The 23,233-nt window shown below is 44.9% G+C and overlaps 1 protein-coding gene across 1 annotated transcript in view; it reads left to right on the top strand.

Moving 5' to 3' along the window:
- Nucleotides 1-23,233, top strand: part of abcg4a (ATP-binding cassette, sub-family G (WHITE), member 4a) — a 128,439-nt gene that overhangs the window by 103,985 nt on the left and 1,221 nt on the right. The window contains exons 8-14 of the mRNA XM_060846682.1: nucleotides 6,447-6,561; nucleotides 9,153-9,295; nucleotides 10,675-10,773; nucleotides 12,103-12,271; nucleotides 15,380-15,480; nucleotides 18,226-18,384; nucleotides 20,466-20,584. Coding sequence (XP_060702665.1) covers nucleotides 6,447-6,561; nucleotides 9,153-9,295; nucleotides 10,675-10,773; nucleotides 12,103-12,271; nucleotides 15,380-15,480; nucleotides 18,226-18,384; nucleotides 20,466-20,584 — 905 coding nt within the window. The remainder of the gene's footprint in view (nucleotides 1-6,446; nucleotides 6,562-9,152; nucleotides 9,296-10,674; nucleotides 10,774-12,102; nucleotides 12,272-15,379; nucleotides 15,481-18,225; nucleotides 18,385-20,465; nucleotides 20,585-23,233) is intronic.

Raw genomic sequence — 23,233 nt, 5'->3', positions numbered from 1 at the left:
GATTATATGGGATTTCTTAGCATCAGCTGACAAGCAAATCACAATTAAAATCAATGATGCAACCATCTCAGGTGTACACTGTTGTGTTGACTGCCACCTTCTGTCCTGTGATGGCATTGCAGGTCATGAAGTGTTCATCAATAGGAGATTAAAAAATCACACAACACCAGGTTATAGTCCAACAAGTTTACTTGGAAGCACACTAGCCTTCGGAGCGCCGCTCCTTCATCAGGTAGTTTCACCAGGTCACAACCACCTGATGAAGGAGCAGCGCTCCGAAAGCTAGTGCTTCCAGTTAAACCTGTTGGACTATAACCTGGTGTTGTGTGATTTTTAACTTTGTACACCCCAGTCCGACACCGGCATCTCCAATCATCAGTAGGAGAAAGTGAGGTCTGCAGATGCTGGAGATCAGAGTGGAGAGTTTGGTGCTGGAAAAACCCAGAAGGTCAGGCAGCTTCCGAGGAGCAGGAGAATCGATGTTTTGGGCCAGAGCAACATATTCTCGGAAGTGTTCATCAGTGTTGAGTTTTCATCCCCTCTCTTTTATTCCTTAAGTGTTTTCTTTACAAAATTAAAGTCTTCCCCTTTTCCTTAGAGTATGGACTAGATGCAAATTTTTTTTCATCAGCAATTATGTACCACAAGCCTGTCATGCAACATCACCCCCTCCCCCAAAACTACCCACTCAAGTAAAGTTGACACTGTGATGGGAGCTTCCCTCTGTCTTTTGGCTGTGAAGGGAATTTGAAAAATTCAAACAGAAGCCTAACTGGAAAGATCCCAGGCAGCACAAAACCACGTACATTATAAAACAATTGACTTCAAAATATAAGGAGTAGATTGCATGGATATACAACTTTGCTGCAACATCCCACAAACGCACGACTGATCTACTGAACCTTCCCCACCCGGAATCCCTGTAGCACCAAAAAATCCATTGACCTCAAACGTGAACATGTTCAATAACTGAGCCTCCACAGTCCTCTTGGGGTAGAAGATGTGAAAATCCCCAACAAATGTACAAAATACTTAAAAGAATAGACAGGGGTAGATGCAACTGAAATGTTCCCCCATATTGTGAAGTCTGGAACTAAGAGAAATAATTTATAAATAAGGGGAATGCTGCACAGGTATGGGATGAGAAGACTTTTTTTAAACTCAGAGGCTTGTGAACCTTTGGAATTTTCTACCACAGAGGGCTGTAGAAGTTCAGTCTATGAGTATATTTAAGGGAGAGATTGATGGATTTCTGATTACCAATGGGATATAGAGCTATGAAGACTAGATGAGTAAAAGGCATGAAGTGTTCGATCAATCACAATTATGTTGAATGGTGGGGCAAGTCGATGGGCCGAATGGCTCCTCCTGTTCCTATGTACGACCAAAACAATAAATGTAAGCCACTCGGCCCTTTTAGTCCTCTGCTCCTTTCAACAGGATCATAGCTGATCTGATTTTAACCTCAACTCTACATTTCTGCATATCCTCCAATATCACCTTCTGGGTGGTCAAGAATCGATCTCCATTTGCCTTACGATTCTGCATCTACTCCTTTTGAGAAAGGGAATTTTAAAGACACCCCCCCCCCCCCCCCCCCCCCCCCACTCTCTAGGAGAAAACAATAGTTTCCTCATCTCTGTCTTAAGGGGGCAATCCCTTACTTTCACACTATGACTTTTCCCAAGCTCTTGTGAAGAAATCCCTTGCCATCCCAGTTTTATGTGGCCAGCTTGTTATCCTGCATCTATGGTCCAGAGGTTTCAGACACACCCTTCGTGGCTGAAATTCTACACTTTGTATGTGTTTCAATAAGACCACTCCTTGTTCCTCCAGTTAATCACTCGTCAGGACAGCTCTCTCATCCCAGGAATGAATCTCATGAATGTTAATTATAGAGTCATAGAGTCAAAGAGATGTGTAAACAGACACTTGCGTCCAACTCATCCATGCCGACCAGATATCCCTACCCAATCCAGTCCCACCTACCAGCAAGGAGAAAGTGAGGACTGCAGATGCTGGAGATCAGAGCTGAAAATGTGTTGCTGGAAAAGCGCAACAGGTCAGGCAGCATCCAAAGAGCAGGAGAATCAACGTTTCAGGCATGAGCCCTTCTTCACCTACCAGCTTCTACCACTTCCTCTGGGAGCACATTCCATACACGTATCTGTGTGAAAAAGTTGCCCCTTAGGTCTCTTTTATATCTTTCCAAACTCACCCAAAACCTATGTCCTCCAGTTCTGGACTCCCCCACTCCAGGGAAAATACCTTGTCTGTTTGTCCTATCCATGTCCTTCATGGTTTTATAAACCTCTAAAAGGTCACCCCTCAGCCTCAAATGCTCCAGGAAAATAGTCCCAGCCTATTCAACCTTTCCCTGTAGCTCAAATCCTCCAACCTTTACAGATAGGTGAAAGTGTTGAATTAACTGGGCAAAGCAGGTTCGTCAAACAGCAAATTACTGATATTATCCAATGTAGAAAATCAAAGCAATCAGAGCATTAAATCAATGTTTTGACAGGCTTTGATAAAGCATTGGGACTAAATGTAGACAGGTCACCAGCTCCTGATGGCCAGATCCAAAGGTTTTAACATAGAACATAGAACAGTCCAGCACAGTACAGGCCCTTCAGCCTTCGATGTTGTGCTGACCTTTTATTCTACTTTGAGGTGAAACTAACCTACATACCCTACATTGTACTATCTTCCATGTGCCTATCCAAGAGTCACTTAAATGTCCCTAATGTATCTGACTCTACTACCACCGCTGGCAGTGCATTCCACACACCCACCACTCACTGTGTAAGGAACCTACCTCTGACATCGCCCCTAAACCTTCCCCTAATTTCCTGTGCCCCTCATGAAAAACATTTCTGCCCTGGGAAAAAGTATCTGGCTTTTCACTCTATCTATACCTCTCAACAGCTTATATACCTCTATCAAGTCACCTCTCATCCTTCTTCACTCCAAGTAGAAGAGCCCTAACCTCCCACAACCTTTCTTCATAAGACATGCTCTCCAGTCTAGGCAGCATCCTGGTAAATCTCCTCTGCATCCTCTCTAAAGCTTCTACATCTTTCCTATAATGAGGCGACCAGAACTGAGCACACTATTCCAAGTGTGGTCTAATGAGGGCTCAATAGAGCTGCAGCATCTCATCCTGGCTCTTAAACTCAAATCCCCTACTAATGAAAGCCAACACAACATATGCCTTCTTAACAAGCCTATCAATCTGGGTGGCAACTTTGAAGGATCTATGGACATGGACCCCAAGGTCTCTCAGTTCCTCCACACTGCCAAGAATCTTGCCTTTAATCCTGTATTCTGCATTCAAAGTTGACCTTCCAAAGTGAGTGACTTCACACTTGTCCGGGTTGAACTCCATCTGTCACTTATCAGCCCAGCTCTGCATCCTGTAAAATGTTGCATTACAACCTACAACAGCCACTCCACCAACCTTCATGTCATCAGCAAACTTACTAACCAATCCTTCCACTTCCTCAACCCAAGTCATTTATAAAAATCACAAAGAGCAGAGATCCCAGAATCGATCCCTGTGGAACACCACTGGTCACCGAGCTCCAGGCTGAATACTTTCCATCTGCTACTACCCTTTGTTTTCTGTAGCCAATTCTGTATCCAGACAGCCAGATTTCCCTGTACTTTATGCCTCCTTACTTTCTGAATGAGCCTACCATGGGGAACATTACCAACTGCCTTGCTAAAATCTATGTAACCCACACCCATGCTCTACCTTTATCAACATGTTTTTCACCTCCTCAAAGAATTCAATAAGGTTTGTTGGCATGACCTGCCTCTTGCAAAACCATGCTAACTATCTCTAATCAAACTATGGTTTTCCAAATATTCATAAATCTTGTTTCTCAGAATCCTCTCTAATACTTTGCCCACCACTGACGTAAGACTGACTGGTCTTTAATTCCCAGGATTATACCGATTCCCTTTCTTGAACAAGGAAATAACATTTGCAATCTCCCATCATCTAATACTATTCCGGTGGATAGTGAGGATGCAAAGATCATTGCCAAAGGTGCAGCAATCTCTTCTCTCGCTTCCTAGGGTATATCCCATCTGGCTCAAGGGATGTATCTATCCTTATATTTTTCAAAATTTTCAGTACATCCTCCTTCCTAACACCAACCTGTTCCAGCGTATCAGTCTATTTCGCGCTGTCCTCAGAAACGTCAAGGTTCCCTCTCAGAAGCAAAGTATTCATTCAGGACCTCTCCTACTTCCTCTGACTTCAGACACAAATTCCCTCCACTATCCCTGATTGACCCTAGCCTCACTCTGGCCACCCTCTTGTTCCTCACATGTGAAAAATGCCTTCGAGTTTTTCTTAATCCTACATGCCATGGATTTTTCATGCCCCTTCTCGCCCTCCTGAGTCCATTAAAGGATGTGGCTGCAAAGATCGTGGAGGCATTGGTTGAAATATTCCAGATCTTATTGGATTCCAGTTGGGCTCCAGTAGATTGGATGGCCCTGTTCAAAAATGAGACAGAAAGCAGGAAACTTTCTGTGTGATGTCGGGTGGCACGGTGGCAGCAGTGGTTAGCACTGCTGCCTCACAGCGCCAGAGACCTGGGTTCAATTCCCGCCTCAGGTGACTGACTGTGTGAAGTTTGCACGTTCTCCCTTTGTCTGCGTGGGTTTCCTCCGGGTGCTCCGGTTTCCTCCCACAGTCCAAAGATGTGCGGGTCAGGTGAATTGGCCATGCTAAATTGCCCGTAGTGTTAGGTAAGGGGTAAATGTAGGGGTAATGGTGGGTTGCGCTTCGGCAGGTCGGTGTGGACTTGTTGGGCCGAAGGGCCTGTTTCCACACTGTAAGTAATCTAAAAAAAACTAACATCTGTTACTGATAAATGCTAGGGTCCATTATTAAGCATGAAATAGCTGGGCATTAAGAGAAGCTTAATATAATCAAACAGAGTCATCATTGTTTTGTGAAAGAGAAATCATGTTTCACAAATTTGCTAGTTCTTTGAAGATATAACAAGCAGAGTTGACAAAAGGGGAACTGGTAGATGCAGTATATCTGTATTTCTTAAAGGCACTCGTAAGATGTCACATAATGATCATTGCACAAGGTAGGAACTCACATTTTTGGGGTGATGAGTCAGCATAGATTGGGGTTTGGTTAACAATCAGAAGATGGAGAGTCAGGATTACTGGAGCTTTTTGACGTTGGAAAGACATAGTTAGTGCCACGAGGATCAGTCCCAGGGCCTCAATCATCAGCTATCCATATTAATGATTTGGAGGAGGGGGGGGAAGTGTAATGTATCCAAATTTCTGACAAAAAAAAACAGGTTGGAGGGCATGTTGTGATGATGACATAAGGAATCTTCAGGGGGATATAGATAGGCTAAGTGATGGGGCAAGATCTGTACAGATGGAGCTTGATGTAGGAAAGTGTGATGTCATACACTTTGGTAATAAGAATGAAACGACATACTATTATTTGAATGAAGAGAGACGTCAAGAAGTGCAGCACAGTTTAATCAGGATGTTTTTGTGTATAAAACATAAAATGTTAGCATGCAAGTGCATGTGGTAGCTAGTAAGGCCAATGGAATTTTGACCTTTACTGACCTTTATTTCAATTTGAGTGTTGAAATTTCAAAATGGGAGATATTGTTACAACTATACTTGATGTTGATGAGATCACAGTTGGAGTACACTTCTGCACTTAAAAAAAGACACAGTGCCAGGATAGTCAGTTGTCTGGTCAGCTGGTTTTGCAATGCAGAGTGATGCCAATAGCATGGGTTCAACTCCCCCAGTAGCTGAGGCAGTGTGGGACTCTCCTTCTCAACCTCTCCCCTCACCTGAGGTGTGGTGACCCTTAGGTTAAACCCCCACCAGTCGTCTTTCTTCAATGAGCGAGCAGTCCAATGGTTTGATAGGACTATGGCAACTTTACCTTTACCTTTGTCTAGAATTCTGTATTTGAAAGCGTTCTGGAGGGTGGATCACAAAGTGCTGAAAGAGGAGGTAGATAGATTTTTGAGACATCGAGAAATTGAGGCTATGAGGAGCTGGCATCAAGGAGGAGTTGAGGTTGGAGCAGATCAGCCATAAAGTGATAGAATGGTAGGGAAACCTAGAGGGGCTGAATGACCTCCTCTAGCTCTTATTCCTTATGATGTAATTGTGCGAGCTCTGTATATTGAGACAACAATTTCACTTGTGTTAATTCAGCTCTGTTTGTGTCAGAAACGAATTCCATCAAGTTACTCATCCTGTAAACATGAAGTTATGTCATCTATTTAAACAAATAACATTCTGTCGACATCAGTTAGGATAGAACAGAGCACGAATCTGGTTGGATAGAGTTTTATTTTTACAAAATAGCCAAGTTTAATAGTGAGGAACCTTTAACAGTGCGTGTTTTAATTCCAATCTCTTTTCTGTCCTCTCAGCTGTTCATCGTGAGTCAAGGTCAGTGCATCTACAAAGGAGTAGTCCCCAGCCTCATCCCGTACCTTAAAGGCCTGGGCTTGCATTGTCCAACCTATCACAACCCTGCTGATTTTAGTAAGTGGAAAAGGCACTGCTTTATTAATGATTAGATTCCCTACTGTGTGGAAACAGGCCCTTCGGCCTAACAAGTCCACTCCGACCCTCCGAAGAGTAAACCAGCCCCCCTTTGACTAATGCACCTAGCAGCTATGGACAATTTAGCATGACCAATTCACCCGACCTGCACATCTTTGGAATGTGGGAGGAAACTGGAGCACCTGGAGGAAACCCACACAGACACGGGGAGAATGGACAAATTCCACACAGACAGTCACCCAAGACTGGAATCGAACCTGGGACCCTGATGCTGTGAGGCAGCAGTGCTAGCCACTGAGCCACCGTGCCACCCAATATGCTTTGGCCACAGGCTCTGATGAAGAAAAAAAATACAGGGCAGTGGGGAAAGAGCATGAGAATAGGATTGACTGGAGAGCTGTTCCTAGGAATTGGCACAGGAGCAACGGGCTCTCTGTATCTCTCAGTGGCTGAATGTAGCTGAGATGTGAGCACAGATCCTGCCATTGGCCTCTGTGTACCTTGTAAAGGAGACAGCTTGCTTAGATTCCCACACTCTCACTAGAGACTGACTGTGTGTTAACTTCAGCTGGGTTTGGGTCACATTTGCTGACGAGAACCTTTTAGCTCATGGATGAAGACTGGAGCCAGCTCACTGGACAGCAGTCATCACCTGAGTGGAACCATACTATAGGATGGTGTGTAGAGTATAGCGTCAGGAAACGGGGAGGCTTGTGGGGAAACTGGGAGAGTTTCTGACAGACCTCCACACCCAATCACTGACACTCAGAGTCATCGAAACATACAGCATGGAAACAAACCCTTCAGTCCAACTTGTCCATACCAACCAGATATCCTAAATTAATCCAGTTCCATTTGCCAGCACCTGACCCATATCCCTCTAAACACTTCCTATTCATATACCCATCCAAATACTTTTAAATGTTGTAATTGTACCAGCCTTCACCACTTCCTTTGGCAGCTCATCCCATATGCACACCACCCTCTGTGTGAAAAAATTGCCCCTTATGTCCCTTTTACATTTTCCCCCTCTAACCTTAAACCTGTACCATCAAGTTTTGAACACCCCTACCCTGGGGGAAAGACCTTGGCTATTCACCCTATCCATGCCCCTCATGATTTTATAAATCCCTCAACTCCCAGCACTCCAGGGAAAATAGCCCCAGCTTATTCAGTCTTTCTCTATAGCTCAAACCCTTCAGCCCTGGCAACATCCTTGTCAATCTTTCAAAGTTTCACAACATCCTTTCTATAGCCGTGAGACTAGAATTGAATGCAGTATTCCAAATGTGGCCTAATCAATGTCCTATACTGCCCCAACATTACAACTCCTATACTCCATGCACTGACCAATGAAGGAAAGCATACCAAACTCCTCCTTCACTATCCTGTCTACCTGCAACTCTGCTTTCAAAGAACTATGAACCTGCACTCCAAGGTCTCTTTGTTCAGCAACACTCCCTAGAATCTGGCCACTTCTTTCAAGTAGTTTCCTCTGCTGCTTGCTTCCTCCGGTTTATAGCTGATCTAAACAGGAAAGGAATTATTTGTAGTGGTAAGAGACTAAGAGAGAGAAAAAAAATCTGTGTGTGTTACAACTCCTAAATGCACAAAAATATCTCTCAATTCAATTGTGCAATCGATTGCTAGATACCTACATTGGGGGTTAGGGGAGGAGGGGGTGATGGCCTCGTAATATTGTTGCAGTCTGGTGACACGAGTAATGTTCTGGAGGCTTGAGTTCAAGTCCTGCCATGGCAGATGGTGGAATTTGAAATGATTAAAAATCTAGGGTTATCTCATGGAGACCATGAAACCACTGTGGGGGTTGGGGGTTATTCATCCGGTTAACTGATCCCCTTTCGGGAAGGAAACTGCTGTCCCTACTGGTGTGGCCTACATGGGACTCCAAAGCCACAGTGATGTGGTTGACTCTTAACTGCCCCCTAGGCAATTAGGGGTTGTCTGGCTGGCCCAGCCAGAGATGCTCACATCCTGTGAAGGTACAAGAAGTGCTATTTCCCTGTGTGCGCTGGGTTCAAATCCCTGGGGCAAAGCTTCTCTTCCATGTGTTCTGGAAGACAAGGCATGGAGAAAGTAAGGACTATAGATGCTGGAGAGTCAGAGATGAAAAACGCGGTGCTGGAAAAGCACAGCAGGTCAGGTAGCATCCGAGAAGCAGGAGACCACTCATGGGAAGGCATGGTGGTTCAGTGGTTAGCACTACAGCCACACAGCACTTGGTTCGAATCTAGCCTCGGGCGACTGTCTGCATGGGGTTTGCATGTTCTCCCTTTGTCTGCTCAGGTTTCCTCTGTTTACTCCTGTTTCCTTCCAAAGCTGTGTAGGTCAGGTGGACTGGCCATGGTAAATACAGTGGATTGGTGTGTCTGGGTGGGATGCTCTTCACGGGGTCAGTGCAGACTCGATGGGCCAAATGGCCTCTTTATGCACCGTAGAGACTCTATGTACCTGGTTTAATCCATTCCCTACCTCCCCCCACTGCTGTATCTTATCGAGGATTGAAGTTTGTTCATTTCACCCTGACCTCCTTTTGCTTGCTTGCCCAGTTATTGAAGTTGCCTCGGGTGAATATGGAGATTTGAACCCTCTGCTGTTCAAGGCTGTTCAGGATGGAATGTGCACCATGGCGGAGAAGAAGAACCCATCCAAAGGGGGTGATCCTTCAAGCTGGAAATCCCAGAGCCTAACGGTAATCCAGTGAGAATCAAAACTTTCTTGACAGCATAACGATGATGTGACAGGTGGACTCCAGCTGGGTAGAGTTTTCAATGGGTTCATGTGGTCTTAACTTGCAATTAATTTTCTCTTGTCCCAAGGCAATGTTCCATAATTCTATAAGATATTTAGAAAATACTGAATAAGTAAATACATGCACCATAAAAACTATAAGTTCCCCTCCAAGCCAAAAGGGGTAACAGGGAGAAAGTAGGAGAATAGGGTTCTGGAATATATCGGTCATGATCAAATGGTGGAGTAGACTTGATGGGCCAAATGGCCTAATTCTGCTCCTATATCTTATGGTCTTGTATCGCTGTTTCCTGAGTGTCACTGGGTCAGAATCCTGGTAACCCTCCCTAACAAATTGTGGCTCTACCTACAGCACACAGACTGCAGCAGTTTAAGAAGGCAGCTCTACACGACCTTCTCAAGGGGCAATAAATATTGGTCATCTAGTGACATCTATGTCCCACGACATAAATATATATTCTCAGCTTCTCAATTGCACAAATGGCAAAATATTCCGTGACCAGATCATCTGTTTTTGTGATGTTGGATGATATCAAGCAGATCTCCACTGTTGAAGAATTCCCCTGCTTGACTTCCAGATACTGTGATGAAATATTTAATATCCATTGAAAAGGGCAGACTGGGCCTCCATTTAATGCCTCAGGAAGTTCAAAGAATGAGCATTGATATCACTGAAACATCTCCGACTCTGAGTGAACTTGACAGGGTAGCTTGGAGAGCAATTCCCCTAACTGCAAGAGCCGAAAGCCCAGGGGGGGTCATGAGTTGAGGATAAAGGGGTCGCCATTTTGGATTGAGATGCAGAGAAATTTCTTCACCAAGGGGCTGCAAATCTTTGGAATTTCCTACGGCAGAAGGTTTTGTAAGTTTGGTCTCTGAGTGCATTGAAAGCTGAGATTGTTAGATTTGGGGATCCAGGAAATAAAGAGATAAGGGGATCAAGCTCAAAGGTTACACGCAATTATATTGAATAGAGACACAAAGGGTGTTAATGCTTACTTCTGCTCCTAATTCTTGTGTCATGCAAAAGACTACATCTCCTGACAGGGTCGCTCACTCCCAGTACTGTATTGTGAAGAGAAAGCATCATAGGTGTGGATAAGGATGTGGAAACTAGGAAAGGTCAAACTGCCATGCAGAACAGTCATTGCTGGAAATGTAAAGCTCTTGCCTGCATTAGACCTGCGTACATGACAAACTAAACTGGATACTAAGACTGAATGTCAACAAAATATATCCTTAACATGATGAACACAAAAACTAGCAACTTGCATGTTCTTCTGATCTTCTCTCTCTCTCTCTCTTTCTCTCTTTGTACAGGACGCGGGCCCCATTGAGAGCTGCACTTTTGCAATAAGCTCTTTTGTTCAGTTTTATATCCTCTTCAGAAGGACCTTCATTTCCATTCTGCGAGACATGGTAAGGTCAGATGGACGTGCTGCTCAGTTAGAGAATGCTGAGTTATTTTCAGTAGGAGGGTGGGGATTGATATGGAGGGGATGGGAGTGTTTGCAGTTCACTTCAGCTGCCATTTGAATAGGGAAGGACTGGGATAAAAGATGCTTTTATCCTCCCTACCCCCTATCTTAGAGTTGGAAATACAACAGAGTTTCACCATCTGACAGTGACCTTCTCCTGGGAATGGGAAAACTGCAAATGTTTCCACTGTTGGGTAGTCACACTGTTGGTGGGATTGAGGTTCCACAGTCCACCATCAGCCTCATTGGTAGATACATGTTACAGTTCATGTGGGGAGACTAGAGTGTCTTGCATGTTATAGCCTGGATAGAGGCTTACTCAGCTGACCAGGAATCTCTCCCACTCTTACTGCCTTCTGCCATTGCTCATTAACCCATTTGATCGCATTATTAATGCACCTTCGTTGACTTAAAGTATGGTCCGTGCTTCTGGCTCAGAGGCAGAAACACTACCCACTTCCAACCCCAGAACTTTGTTCAACCAGAAGCAACATATTGCTGAAAATCTGATTTAAAAACAGTGAATGTTCGATGTCAGGCTGCTTCTGTGGAGATAGAAACAGAGGTCGCATTTTCTATCAATGATCTTTCATCAGAATTGCCAAAAACTTCGAACTGCACTACTTGTAAGAAGTGCAGAGCCACAGGAAATGGAGGTGAGACATCTAAGAAAGGAAATAGTCAGGGATACCATATAGACACTCTCAATATTGTTCAATTATGTTATTATTGAAATACCCCCTCTATCCCATATTCACAAATCTTTCCATACAGTTTGTTTTTCCTGCATTTTCCCTCATTCCTGATGAAGGGCTTTTGCCCAAAACATCAATTCTCCTGCTCCTCAGACGCTGCCTGACTTGCTGTGCTTTTCCGGCACCACTCTCTCGACTCTTGTTTTTCCTGCACCCTCCTTTACACTGACTCTCTCTTTTTAAATAATGCTCACCCCCAGCATGACCCAGTTTCTGATGGAAAGTCATCAACCTGAAATGGAATTTCAGTTCCTCTCCCCACAAATGCTGAAAAAGCCTGCTGAGTGTCTCCCTCACCTTCCGCTGTTAGTCTAACTTTCAGCTTCTGGGCTTGCTCACTCAAAGCAGATGTCACGAAAGTCTTCCGGGATCAAAGTACTGCAAGATTAGGCAAACATTGAAATGAAACAAGTTATTTTGTGTGTATTTGTATGTTCATGTGGTGTGTTTTGTGTGTGTGTGTGTGTGTGCCCATTTGAATCTCACAGTGGACCCCACTATCTTGTCTCTTGTAGGTTTTGACCCATTTACGATTCATGTCTCACATCTGCATTGGAGTCCTCATCGGTCTGCTGTACCTGAACATTGGTGATGAGGCAGAGAAAGTATTCAACAACACAGGATGCCTCTTCTTCTCCATGCTCTTCCTCATGTTTGCTGCTCTGATGCCAACCGTCCTGACCTGTAAGGAGAAATGTTATTTTCGTGTTGTTTGATTGTAACCTTCAAAGGTGAAATGGTGGCTCAGTGGTTAGTGCTGCTGCCTCACAGTGCCAGGGACTTGGTTTCAATTCCGACCTCAGGCAACTGTCTGTATGGAGTTTGCACACTCTCCCTGTGTCTGTGTGGGTTTTCACCAGGTGCTGCAGTTTCCTCCCATGGTCCAAAGATGTGCAGGTTAGGTGGTCTGGCCATTTTAAACTGCCTATTGTGTCCAAGGATGTGAAGGCTAGGTTGGTTATCCATGGGATTTACAGTGATAAGGGTGGGTTTGAGTGGGATGCTCTTTGGTGGTCGATGTGGACTCAAATGGCCTGCTTCCACATTATAACAATTCTATGATTCAATCTTCAAAACTGTTTTCTTTTTATAAGTGGATTTGCTTAAGTATAAAGGAAAAAGATCATTCATTTTTACAGTCCCTTTCACATTGTTCAACCTGATGATGGAGGATAGAATTTGCACCTCATTATTCCACACCCACAAGCTTTTGTTTACAGAGACATACATTGCACACATATGCTTCCAAACTTAACATTAGACTCTCAACTACTATACACATTTACTGAGGGCATGAAGGAGTAGTTTACAATCAGTTAAATACATTTTAAGTGCAGTAACTACTATAATGGGCACTAGAAGACTGATACAGTGGGAATCCCATAAGCAGTAGTGTTGATCAGCATATAGAATATCGAACATAGAACATCGAACATAGAACATCGAACATTACAGCTCAGTACAGGCCCTTCGCCCTCAATATTACACCGACCTGTGGAACCAATCTGAAGCCCATCTAACCTACACTATTCCATTCTCGTCTATATAGAGTCAAAGAGTCATAGAGATGTACAGCATGGAAACAGACCCTTCGGTCCAACCCGTCCATACCAACCAGATATCCCAACCCAATCTAGTCCCACCTGTCAGCACCCGACCCATATCCCTCCAAACCCTTCCTATTCATATACCCATCCAAATGCCTTTTAAATGTTGCAATTGTACCAGCTTGCACCACTTCCTTTGGTAGCTCATTCCATACACATACCACCCTCTGTGTGAAAAAGTTGCCCCTTAGGCCCCTTTTATATCTTTCCCCTCTCACCCTAAACCTATGCCCTCTAGTTCTAGACACCCCAACCCCAGAGAAAAGACTTTGTCTATTTATCCTATCCATGCCCCTCATAATTTTGTAAACCTCTATAAGGTCACCCCTCAGCCTCCAACGCTCCAAGGAAAACAGCCCCAGCCTGTTCAACCTCTCCCTATAGCTCAAATCCTCCAACCCTAGCAATATCTTTGTAAATCTTTTCTGAACCCTTTCAAGTTTCACAATGACCATTTAAATGCCCTTAAAGTTGACAAGTCTACTACTGTTGCAAGCAGTGCGTTTCACGCCTCTACTACTCTCTGAGTAAAGAAACTACCTCTGACATCTGAACTATATCTAACACCCCTCAGTTTAAAGCCATGTCCCCTCGAGCTAGCCATCGCCATCTGAGGAAAATGAGTCTTACTAACCAACCTATCTAACCCTCTGAGTATCTTATATGTCTCAATTAAGTCACCTCTCAACCTTCTTCTCTGTAATGAATACAGCCTCAAGTCCCTCAGCCTTTCCTCATAAGACCTTCCCTCCATACTAGGCAAAATCCTAGTAAATTTCCTCTGAACCCTTTCCAAAACTTCCACATCCTTCCTATAATGCGGTGACCAGAACCATATGCAATACTTCAAATGTGGCCGCACTAGAGTTTTGTACAGCTGCAGCATGATCTCATGGCTCTGAAACTCAATCCCTCTACCAATAAAAGCTAACACACCGTATGCCTTCTTAATAGCCCTATCAACCTGGGTGGCAACTTTCAAGGAGCTATGTACCTGGACACTGAGATCTCTCTGCTCATCTACACTGCCAAGAATCTTACCATTAGCCCAGTACTCTGCATTCCTGTAACTCCTTCCAAAGTGAATCACTTCACACTTTTCGGCATTAAGCTCCAGTTGCCACTTCTCAGCCCAGCTCTGCAGCTTATCTATGTCTGTCTGTAACCTACAACATTCTTTGTTACTATCCACGACTCTACTAAGCTTAGTGTCATCTGCAAATTTACTAAACCATCCTTCTATGCAAGCATTTATATAAATGACAAACAACAGTGGACCCAAAACTGGTCCTTGCGGTGACCCATAGCAACAGGTTTGTTGTTATTTGAGGGAGAAATTTAAAATCTGATTGAAGATTTGTAGCTCGGGTATCCGTTGTTGTGGTTCTGCTCGCCGAGCTGGAAGTTTTTGCTGCAAACGTTTCGTTCCCTGGCTAGGGAACATCATCAGTGCTGTTGGAGCCTCGTGTGAAGCGCTGCTTTGATGTTTCTTCCGGTATTTATATCTCTAGTAGCCATACACTCAGACAACCAGCAACATGAATTTGACTGGGAAAACACCACTATCATAGGACAAGCCAGACAGAGAACAGCCAGAGAATTCCTAGAAGCATGGCATTCATCCCCAAACTCCATCAACAGACACATTGACCTGGACACCATATAAAAACCACTACAGCTGAAACTGACACCCGGAAACGGCAAGAACATCCATCAACAGACACATCGACCTGGACCCCACATACAAATCACTGCAGCTGAAACTGACACCCGGAAGCGGCAAGAACAAACCAATATAAATACCGGAAGAAACATCAAAGCAGCGCTTCACACGAGGCTCCAACAGCACTGATGATGTTCCCTAGCCAGGGAACGAAACGTTTGCAGCAAAAACTTCCAGCTCGGTGAGCAGAACCACGACAATGAGGGAGAAATATTGGTGATGGGAGGGGTGGGAAAGCTTGTGATTTCAAATAAACCTGTTGGACTATAAACTGGTGTCATGGACTCAGAGGGCTAAGCAGCCTCTTTCAGTGACATATTGACTCCACAATTATTCCCGATCACTGTTTTCATTCAGTATTATTCCATAAATTAGATCTATAAACAGACTCTAATCTTTATTAGTTATTTAAAACATGCAGAAAGGAAAATCTCAGTTCATATTTTTCTCTATCCCTTTCAGTTCCATTGGAGATGTCCGTATTTCTGAGAGAACACCTCAACTACTGGTACAGCCTAAAGGCTTACTACTTGGCTAAAACAATGGCGGATGTTCCTTTTCAAGTATGTCGTGTTCAGATATTTATTCATTTTTGTCATTGAATATGCATTCAGTTCTGGATGTATGTTTGCTCATTGAGCTGGAAGGTTTGTTTTCAGCTCAATGAGCAAACTTACATCCAGAACCTCATCCTGAGCTACAAACTTTTGCAAAAATCGCTAAGCATTAAGTTGGTTGTGTATCAACAGTGAAGTACCTTGGAGGAGATCATTCAGCCTCTCCACTCTGATGGGCCATACACCAAGCTACTGGGTATATAGAAGCATGAGAGTGGATCTTAGAACAGCGTATAAAATTATGAAGGGAATAGATAAGATAGAAGCAGGGAGGTCGTTTCCAATAGCGGGTGAAACTAGGGGACATAGCCTCAAATTAAGGGGAGAGCAGATTTAGAACTGAGTTGAGGATGAATTATTTCTCACAAAGGGTTGTGAATCTGTGGAATTCCCTGCCCAGTGAAGCAGTTGAGGTGACCTTATTAAATGTTTTTAAGGCAAAGATAGAATTTTGAACAGTAAAGGAATTAAGGGTTATATTGAGTGGGTGGGTAAGTGGAGCTAACGGTGGCACAGTGGTTAGCACTGCTGCCTCACAGCGCCTGAGACCCGGGTTCAATTCCTGACTCAGGCAACTGACTGTGTGGAGTTTGCACGTTCTCCCCGTGTCAGCGTGGGTTTCCTCCGGGTGCTCCGGTTTCCTCCCACAGTCCAAAGATGTGCGGGTCAGGTGAATTGGCCATGCTAAATTGCCCATAGTGTTAGGTAAGGGGTAAATATATGGGTGGGTTGCGCTTCAGCGGGTTGGTGTGGACTTGTTGGGCCGAAGGGCCTGTTTCCACACTGTAAGTAATCTAATCTAACTTCACAAAGGGGTCAGCCATGATCTTATTGAATGGCGGAGCAGGCTCGAGGGGCAGATGGCCTTCTCCCGCTCCTAGTCCTTACGTTCTTATGTCTGTTGTTATAATCGTCTCTATTGTGGGGTTATACTAAGGGTTTAGAATGTAGAGTTTTTGTTTCAGTTACAGTTGGATTTCAGGTTCTTCACTAAAGCCTGTGGGTACTTACAAACATTGAACGCATGATCCAGCCTTTCGAAGCAAGGAAGCCCTGAGGTTGCTATGGAGATAAAAGCCAAGGGTCGAACTGTGCTCTAAACAGAAACTGATGGGTTTTAGTTTTATGTAAATGAGAAAAAAAGTTCCCCTGCCTCTGCATCTAACCAAAGAACACTATTTGGAATGTTTAGTGAGAGAAAGAGGGAGTGTGAGTGTCTGATGAACCCTAGTACACAACTCTCAGTGCTTATACTTGGCTGGGATGCTAGGGTTTTTTTGATGATATCAGCCTGCTCCAACATGTTATTACACACCTCTAGAGCAGATGGGATTTGAACCAGGGTCTCCTAAGTCCGAGGTAGGGACACTACCTCTGCACCACTAGAACCCTCCAGGACACTTGTTGGTAGGAGTTTCCTATGGACCTCAGCTGTGACATGTGCAGCCAGATCCAGAATTTAAAAAAAGAACTACATTCCAGATTGTGTATGTGTAAAGCCATAAGAGCCACAGTTAAAAAAAAAGATTAAGCTGGGTTAAATTTATTGGATTGAATTTGATGCAGACACTTATATTTTTAGAATCACTGTCTCACTTGTTCAGTGTGTACCTATTTAGCCATATTTGCTTGTATTTGTGTTGTTCAAGAAAATATAGTGAAGATTCTTTTGCTGTTTCAATATAATCCTGGAGCCCTGCCACTGAATGCCTTGCCCTTGGTTCTTGCATAGTCTTTAGGGAAGTGATTGCCTTTTGTCTTCATTGCCATTCTATTAATCCAGAGACCCAGGCTAATGTTCTCAGGACTTGGGTTCAAATCCCACTAAGGTAGATGGTGAAATTGAAATTCAATAAAATATCTGGAATTTAATGTTTACTGATGACAATGGAACTGTTGCAAATTGTCGGAAAGACCCATATGGTTCACTAATATCCTTCAAGGAAGGAAATTGCAGTCCTTACATGGTCAGTCCTGCATGTGACTCCAGACCTACTTTAACTGCCCTCTAGGCAATTAGGGATGGGCATTAAATACTGACCTTGCTAGCAATGTCCACTTCCCATGAATGAGTAAAAGAAATGGTGGCTCAGTGATTAGCACTTCGACCCATCAGTGCCAGGGACTTTGGGTCAATTCCAGCCCCAGGCGACTGCCTATGCAAAGTCTGCACACTCGCTCATGTCAATATGGGTTTCCTACGGGAACTCAGGTTTCCTCCCACAGGTTAGTTGGATTGGCCGTGCTAAATTGCCCATAGTGTCCAGGGATGTGTAGGTTAGGAGGATTAGCCATGGGAAATGCAGGCTTACAGGAATGGGGTTGGGGGTGAGTCTGGGTGGGATGCTGTTCAGAGGGACATTGTGGACTTGATGGGCCAAATGGCCTGCTCCCACACTGTAGGGATTCTATGTTTCTATAAAGTGACAGTGGTCCTAACAGGAATCCAGCTTCTCCATTATTCTCATATCTGATGGCTCTGTCCTCTATGGACTTTCCTTTGACAAATGGGACAGATGTGTTCTGAGGACATTACCATGCACCGAACTGTCTGCAGTTGAAGTAATAACATTTTCATAACACCAGTGAAGCTAAATGATACAAAATTCAAAATGAGAGGGTGAGGTGACAGTATTAAGATGGGAATGTTTGTCGATCCCAGTTTTAAAATGCTTGTTCTCCCATCTGTAGGTGATCTGTCCAATTGTCTACTGCAGTATTGTCTACTGGATGACATCGCAGCCCCCTGAGGCTTCCCGCTTCCTCTTGTTTGCCAGTCTGGCCACAGCGACAGCGCTGGTGGCCCAGTCACTTGGACTCCTGATTGGTGCTGCATCCACATCTTTACAGGTACTGGTCCATGCAGAGATCACATCAAAGATTGTCATCCGTAGAATGACAAAGAGGCCATTCAACCCATCTAGTCTGTGTCAACCTCTTGAAAGAGCTTTCTGATTAGCTTCTAACACTTGTATGCTTTTCCTATAAAACTGCAAATTCTTCCTGTTAGGTGTTTATCTTGTTGCCTTGTGAAAGTGAGGATTTAAATCCACTTCCTTTCAAGCAATACGCTCCAGATTACCACAGCCCTCTGCATTTTGAAAAAAATCTTCCTCCTAGCTCCTCCTGGTGGGTGGCATGGTGGCACAGTGGTTAGCACTGCTGCCTCAGAGTGCCAGAGACCGGGGTTCAATTCCCGCCTCAGGTGACTCTCTGTGTGGAGTTTGCACATTCTCCCCATGTCTGTGTGGGTTTCCTCTCACAATCCAAAAATGTGCAAGTTAGGTGAATTGGCCATGCTAAATTGCCCATAGTGTTAGGTAAAGGGGTAAATGTAGGAGAAAGGGTCTGGGTGGGTTGCGGGTCGGTGTGGACTTGTTGGGCTGAAGGGCCTGTTTCCACACTGTAAGTAATCTAATCTAGCTCTGATTCTTTCTAACAATTCTCTCTTTATCAACCTTTCGATCATTGGAAATAGTTTTTCCTTCTCTACTTGATCAGAACTTTGCAATGTTGAAAGTCATGCCTTTTTAGATGCTGTCACTTAACTGAGGGACATTGAGGGGAGTTCAGGTGGAATTTTTATTGTGGAGGAAGTAAAGGTAAAGGTACCATCAACTCAGAGGAGCTTTTGCATTAGCAAGAGATGACTGGTGATGGTTTAACCTGGAAGTTACCATGCCTCAGGTGAAGGGAGAGTTCGAGAACAGGATTCCTTCATGGCAAGCCTTAGCTGATCTGGGAATTGAAGCCATGCTGTTGGCATCACTCTGTGTTATAAACCAGATGTTCAACCAACTGAGCATACCAATTCCCTGGGCTCACAATCTTTGAATCCCCCTTTAGGCCGGCAAGGGTGCGTGGCCTTCAGTTGGTGCCCCCACTATCTGGCATATGAAATCTCATCAAGATTTGGAATCGAAAACCAACTTGACAAAACTTGTGCCAGGTGATTGGCGCAATTGCACAGTGTCTTGGAGACTAGTCAGGTCGGGTTTACAACTGAACTGCGGATGTATGTTCCCATGAGGAGAAAAGGTGGCAAGAGAGATGAGGGGGTGGGAGGAGGGAGTACAGCAGGGGGGGATGGAGAGTCAGACGGGATGGGAGTAGAAGGGAATGAGGTTGTGGGCGGGAAGGGACTGTCAATCAACGAGACACGAAACCCCAGGAGGTGGGGGAATGTTTGGGGTTTGTTGGTGGTGGTGGTCTGTCTAGGCTGGGGCTGAAGGAAGAGTCAAGTTAAAAATGTTGTGAAACTTGAAAGGGTTCAGAAAAGATTTGCAAGGTTGTTACCAGGGGTGGAGGGTTTGAACTGTAGGGAGAGGCTGAATAGGCTGGGGCTGTTTTCCCTTAAACATTTGAGGCTGAGGGGTGACATTATAGAGGTTTATAAAATCATGAGGGGCACGGGATAGGGTGAATAAACAAGGTCTTTTCCCTTGCTTGGGGGAGTTCAGAACTAGAGGGCATAGGTTTAGGGTGAGAGGGGAAAGATTTAAAAGGGACCTACAGGGCAACATTTTCATGCAGAGGGTGGTGCGTGTTTGGAATGAGCTGCCAGAGGAAGTGGTGGAGGCTGATGCAATTACAACATTTTAGAAAGCTTCTGGAAGGATACATGAATAGTAAGGGTATAGAGGGATAAGGACCAAATGCTGGCAAATGGAACTAATTCAGATTATGACATCTGGTCTGCATGGATGAGTTTGAGGGTCTGTTTCTGTACTGTATGTGTCTATGACTCTAAGTCCAAGGGAGTGTTGGGGGACAGTTTGGTTGGAGCCAGTAATATTTATCATACTTAGTCATCATGCAAACCCCCTGCATTTAATTCATCAACTCAGTTTGTACCAGACTTCTGCTGTGATAGTAATGATTTTGTGAGCTGTTCATGACATGCTGTGTTTCCCTGCATTGTCCACTTCCAGGTAGCCACCTTTGTGGGTCCAGTCACTGCCATCCCAGTGCTTCTATTCTCGGGATTTTTTGTTAGTTTTGATACCATCCCCACCTACTTACAATGGAGCTCCTACGTCTCTTACGTAAGGTACACTTTCTTTCTTTTATTGAGTTTGTTATAAAAATGGTGCTTCGGCTGTACCTCCCACTCTCTCTTTCCCTCTCCTTCTCTCTCGGACTTGCAAACTTCCAAATCCTGCCCGCACAATTTCCAACCGGAAAAATGTGAGGGTTAAGTCACCTTTTCCCACTCTTTCATCAGAGAGACAACTGGTGGTGGTTTTTTAACCAAAGTGGAACCCAACGTTGGATTCCCATCAGGCAGGGTGGGAATTGAACCCTTGCTGTTGGTGGGACTCTGTTTTGCAAACCAGCTGACCAGCCAAGGCAGGAGGAAGCAGTCCTGAGAATCTCCAGAACTAGGGGTGGCATGGTGGCTTAGTGGTTAGCACTGCTGCCTCACAGCGCCAAGGTTCCCAGGTTCCATTCCAGCCTTGGGTGACTGTCTGTGTGGAGTTTGCACATTCTCCCAGTGTCTGCGTGGGTTTCCTCCAGGTGCTACAGTTTCCTCCCAAAATCCAAAGATGTGCAGGCCAGGTGAATTAACCATGCTAAATTGCTCATAGTGTTAGGTGCATTAGTCAGGGGGGTTGGTAAGTCTTCGGAGGGTCGGTGTGGACTTAGTGGGCCATAGGGCCTGTTTCCACACTGTAAGGTAATCTAATCCAGAAGTATGCTGGAAGTTTACAGTATGCTATGTTAAAGGTACTATTTAGATGCAAGTTGTCACTTTGTTCTTGTGATGAGGGTGGGAACCCTGCCCAGTCTTTCACCCCATCTCCAGCCTGTTTTTTTAAATTCATTCACTGGATGAGAGTGCCACTGGTCAGGGGATTACTGTAGTGAACCAAATGGGCTTCTCCAACAATGGATTCATGGTCACCATTAGACTCTTGATTCCAGTTTTTTTAATTGAATTCAAATTCCACCATCTACCCCAGGCAGGATTTGAATCTGGATCCCCAGATCATTATCTGAGTCTCTGGATTAACGGCCCAGCGATAATACCACTAGGCCATCTCCTCTCCTCCCCACTTGCAACAAAAGGATGCTGAGCTAAATGTACTAATGGTCACTGCTGCCCCAGCTAAGTTGCATCAAGTTACATTGAGGCGAAAGTGAAGACTGCAGATGCTGGAGACTGCGAGTCGAGAGTGTGGTGCTGGAAAAGCACAGCAGGTCAGGCAGCATCCGAGGATCAGGAGAAACGGCATTTTGAGCAAAGTCCCTTCATTGGGAATGAGGGATGAAGGGCTTTTGTCCAAAATGTCGATTTTCCTGCTCCTTGGATGATGCCTGACCTGCTGTGCTTTTCCAGCACCTCACTCTCAACTCAAATTACATTGACCTTACTGAACAGAGGCAGACAGTTTTGCCCATCAGATGTATGCCAGAGATAATGCTCTACATAAGCCCTTTACTACCCTTCTTTATATACCTCAGTCAGCATATGCTTTCTCCCACATATGTTTATCTAATATGAAGGTTCAGATATTTAGGGTATAATATCAAATACTATAATGAAAGTAGGAGAAATTGAGGACTGCAGCTGCTGGAGATCAGAGTCAAGGGTGTGTTGCTGGAAAAGCACAGTAGGTCAGGCAGGATCTGAGGAGCAGGAGAATTGACGTTTCAGGCGTAATCCCTTCATCAGGAATGAGACTTGTGGGCCGTGGGCTGAAAGATAAATGGGAGGGGTTTGGAGTTAGGAGAAAGGAAGCTGAGAAAGTGATAGGTGGATGAAGTTGAGGGAGAAGGTGATAGGTCAGAAGGGGGAGTGATGGACAGGTCCGGAGTGCGGTGCCGAGTTGGAGGCTTGGGACTGGGCTAATGTCAGGGGAGGGAAAATAAGGAAGCTGTTGAAATCCACATTTATCCTGTGTGGTTGCAGGGTCCCAAGGCAGAATATGAGACGTTCCTCCTTCAATCGTCGGGTGGTAATGGTTTGGTGGCGGAGCAGGCCCAGGATCTGCATGTCCTGGATGGAGTGGGAGGGGGAGTTGAAGTGTTCAGCTATGGGGTGGAGGGGTTGGTTGGTGCAGGTGTCCCAGAGATGTTCTCTGAAATGATCTGCAAGAAGACATCCTGTCTCCCCGATGTAGAGGAGACCACACCGGGTGCAACAGTTGCAGTAGATGACATTGATAGAGGTACAGGTGAATTTCTGATGGATGTGGAAGGATCCCTTGGGGCCTTGGACAGAGGTGAGGGGAGTGGTATGGGCACAGGTTTTGCACTTCCTGCGGTGGCAGGGAAAGGTGCCAGGAGTGTGGCATGGACCTGACGAGGGAGTCGCGGAGGGAATGTCTCTCCGGAATGCTGATAGTGGTAGGGAGGGAATATAATTTTGATGGAGGGGTTCAGTTGGAGGTGGCAGAAGTGGCGGAGGATGATGCAATGTAGTAGTGAGGTGGAAGGTGGGGACTAGGGGGGTTCTGTCCTTGTTGCATTGGAAGGGGTGCAGTTCAAGAGCAGTGGTGTGTGGAGTGGAGGAGATGCGCTGGAGGGCATCATCAACCACGTGGGAAGGGAAGTTGTGATCATGCCTCTCCTGCCGACCCAACCAGTACCCTACCACTGACACCCTCATCCGCCTGGCCGAACCGGTCCTCACCCTCAACAACTTTCCAATCCTCCCACTTCTTCCAAACCAAAGGGGTAGCCATGGGCACCTGCA

This window comes from Hemiscyllium ocellatum, chromosome 29 (assembly GCF_020745735.1).
Source record: "Hemiscyllium ocellatum isolate sHemOce1 chromosome 29, sHemOce1.pat.X.cur, whole genome shotgun sequence".
In the NCBI taxonomy this organism is placed as follows: Eukaryota; Metazoa; Chordata; class Chondrichthyes; order Orectolobiformes; family Hemiscylliidae; genus Hemiscyllium; species Hemiscyllium ocellatum.
Note: the sequence above shows the minus strand (reverse complement) of the source record. Positions and strands in the feature narration are given on the sequence as shown.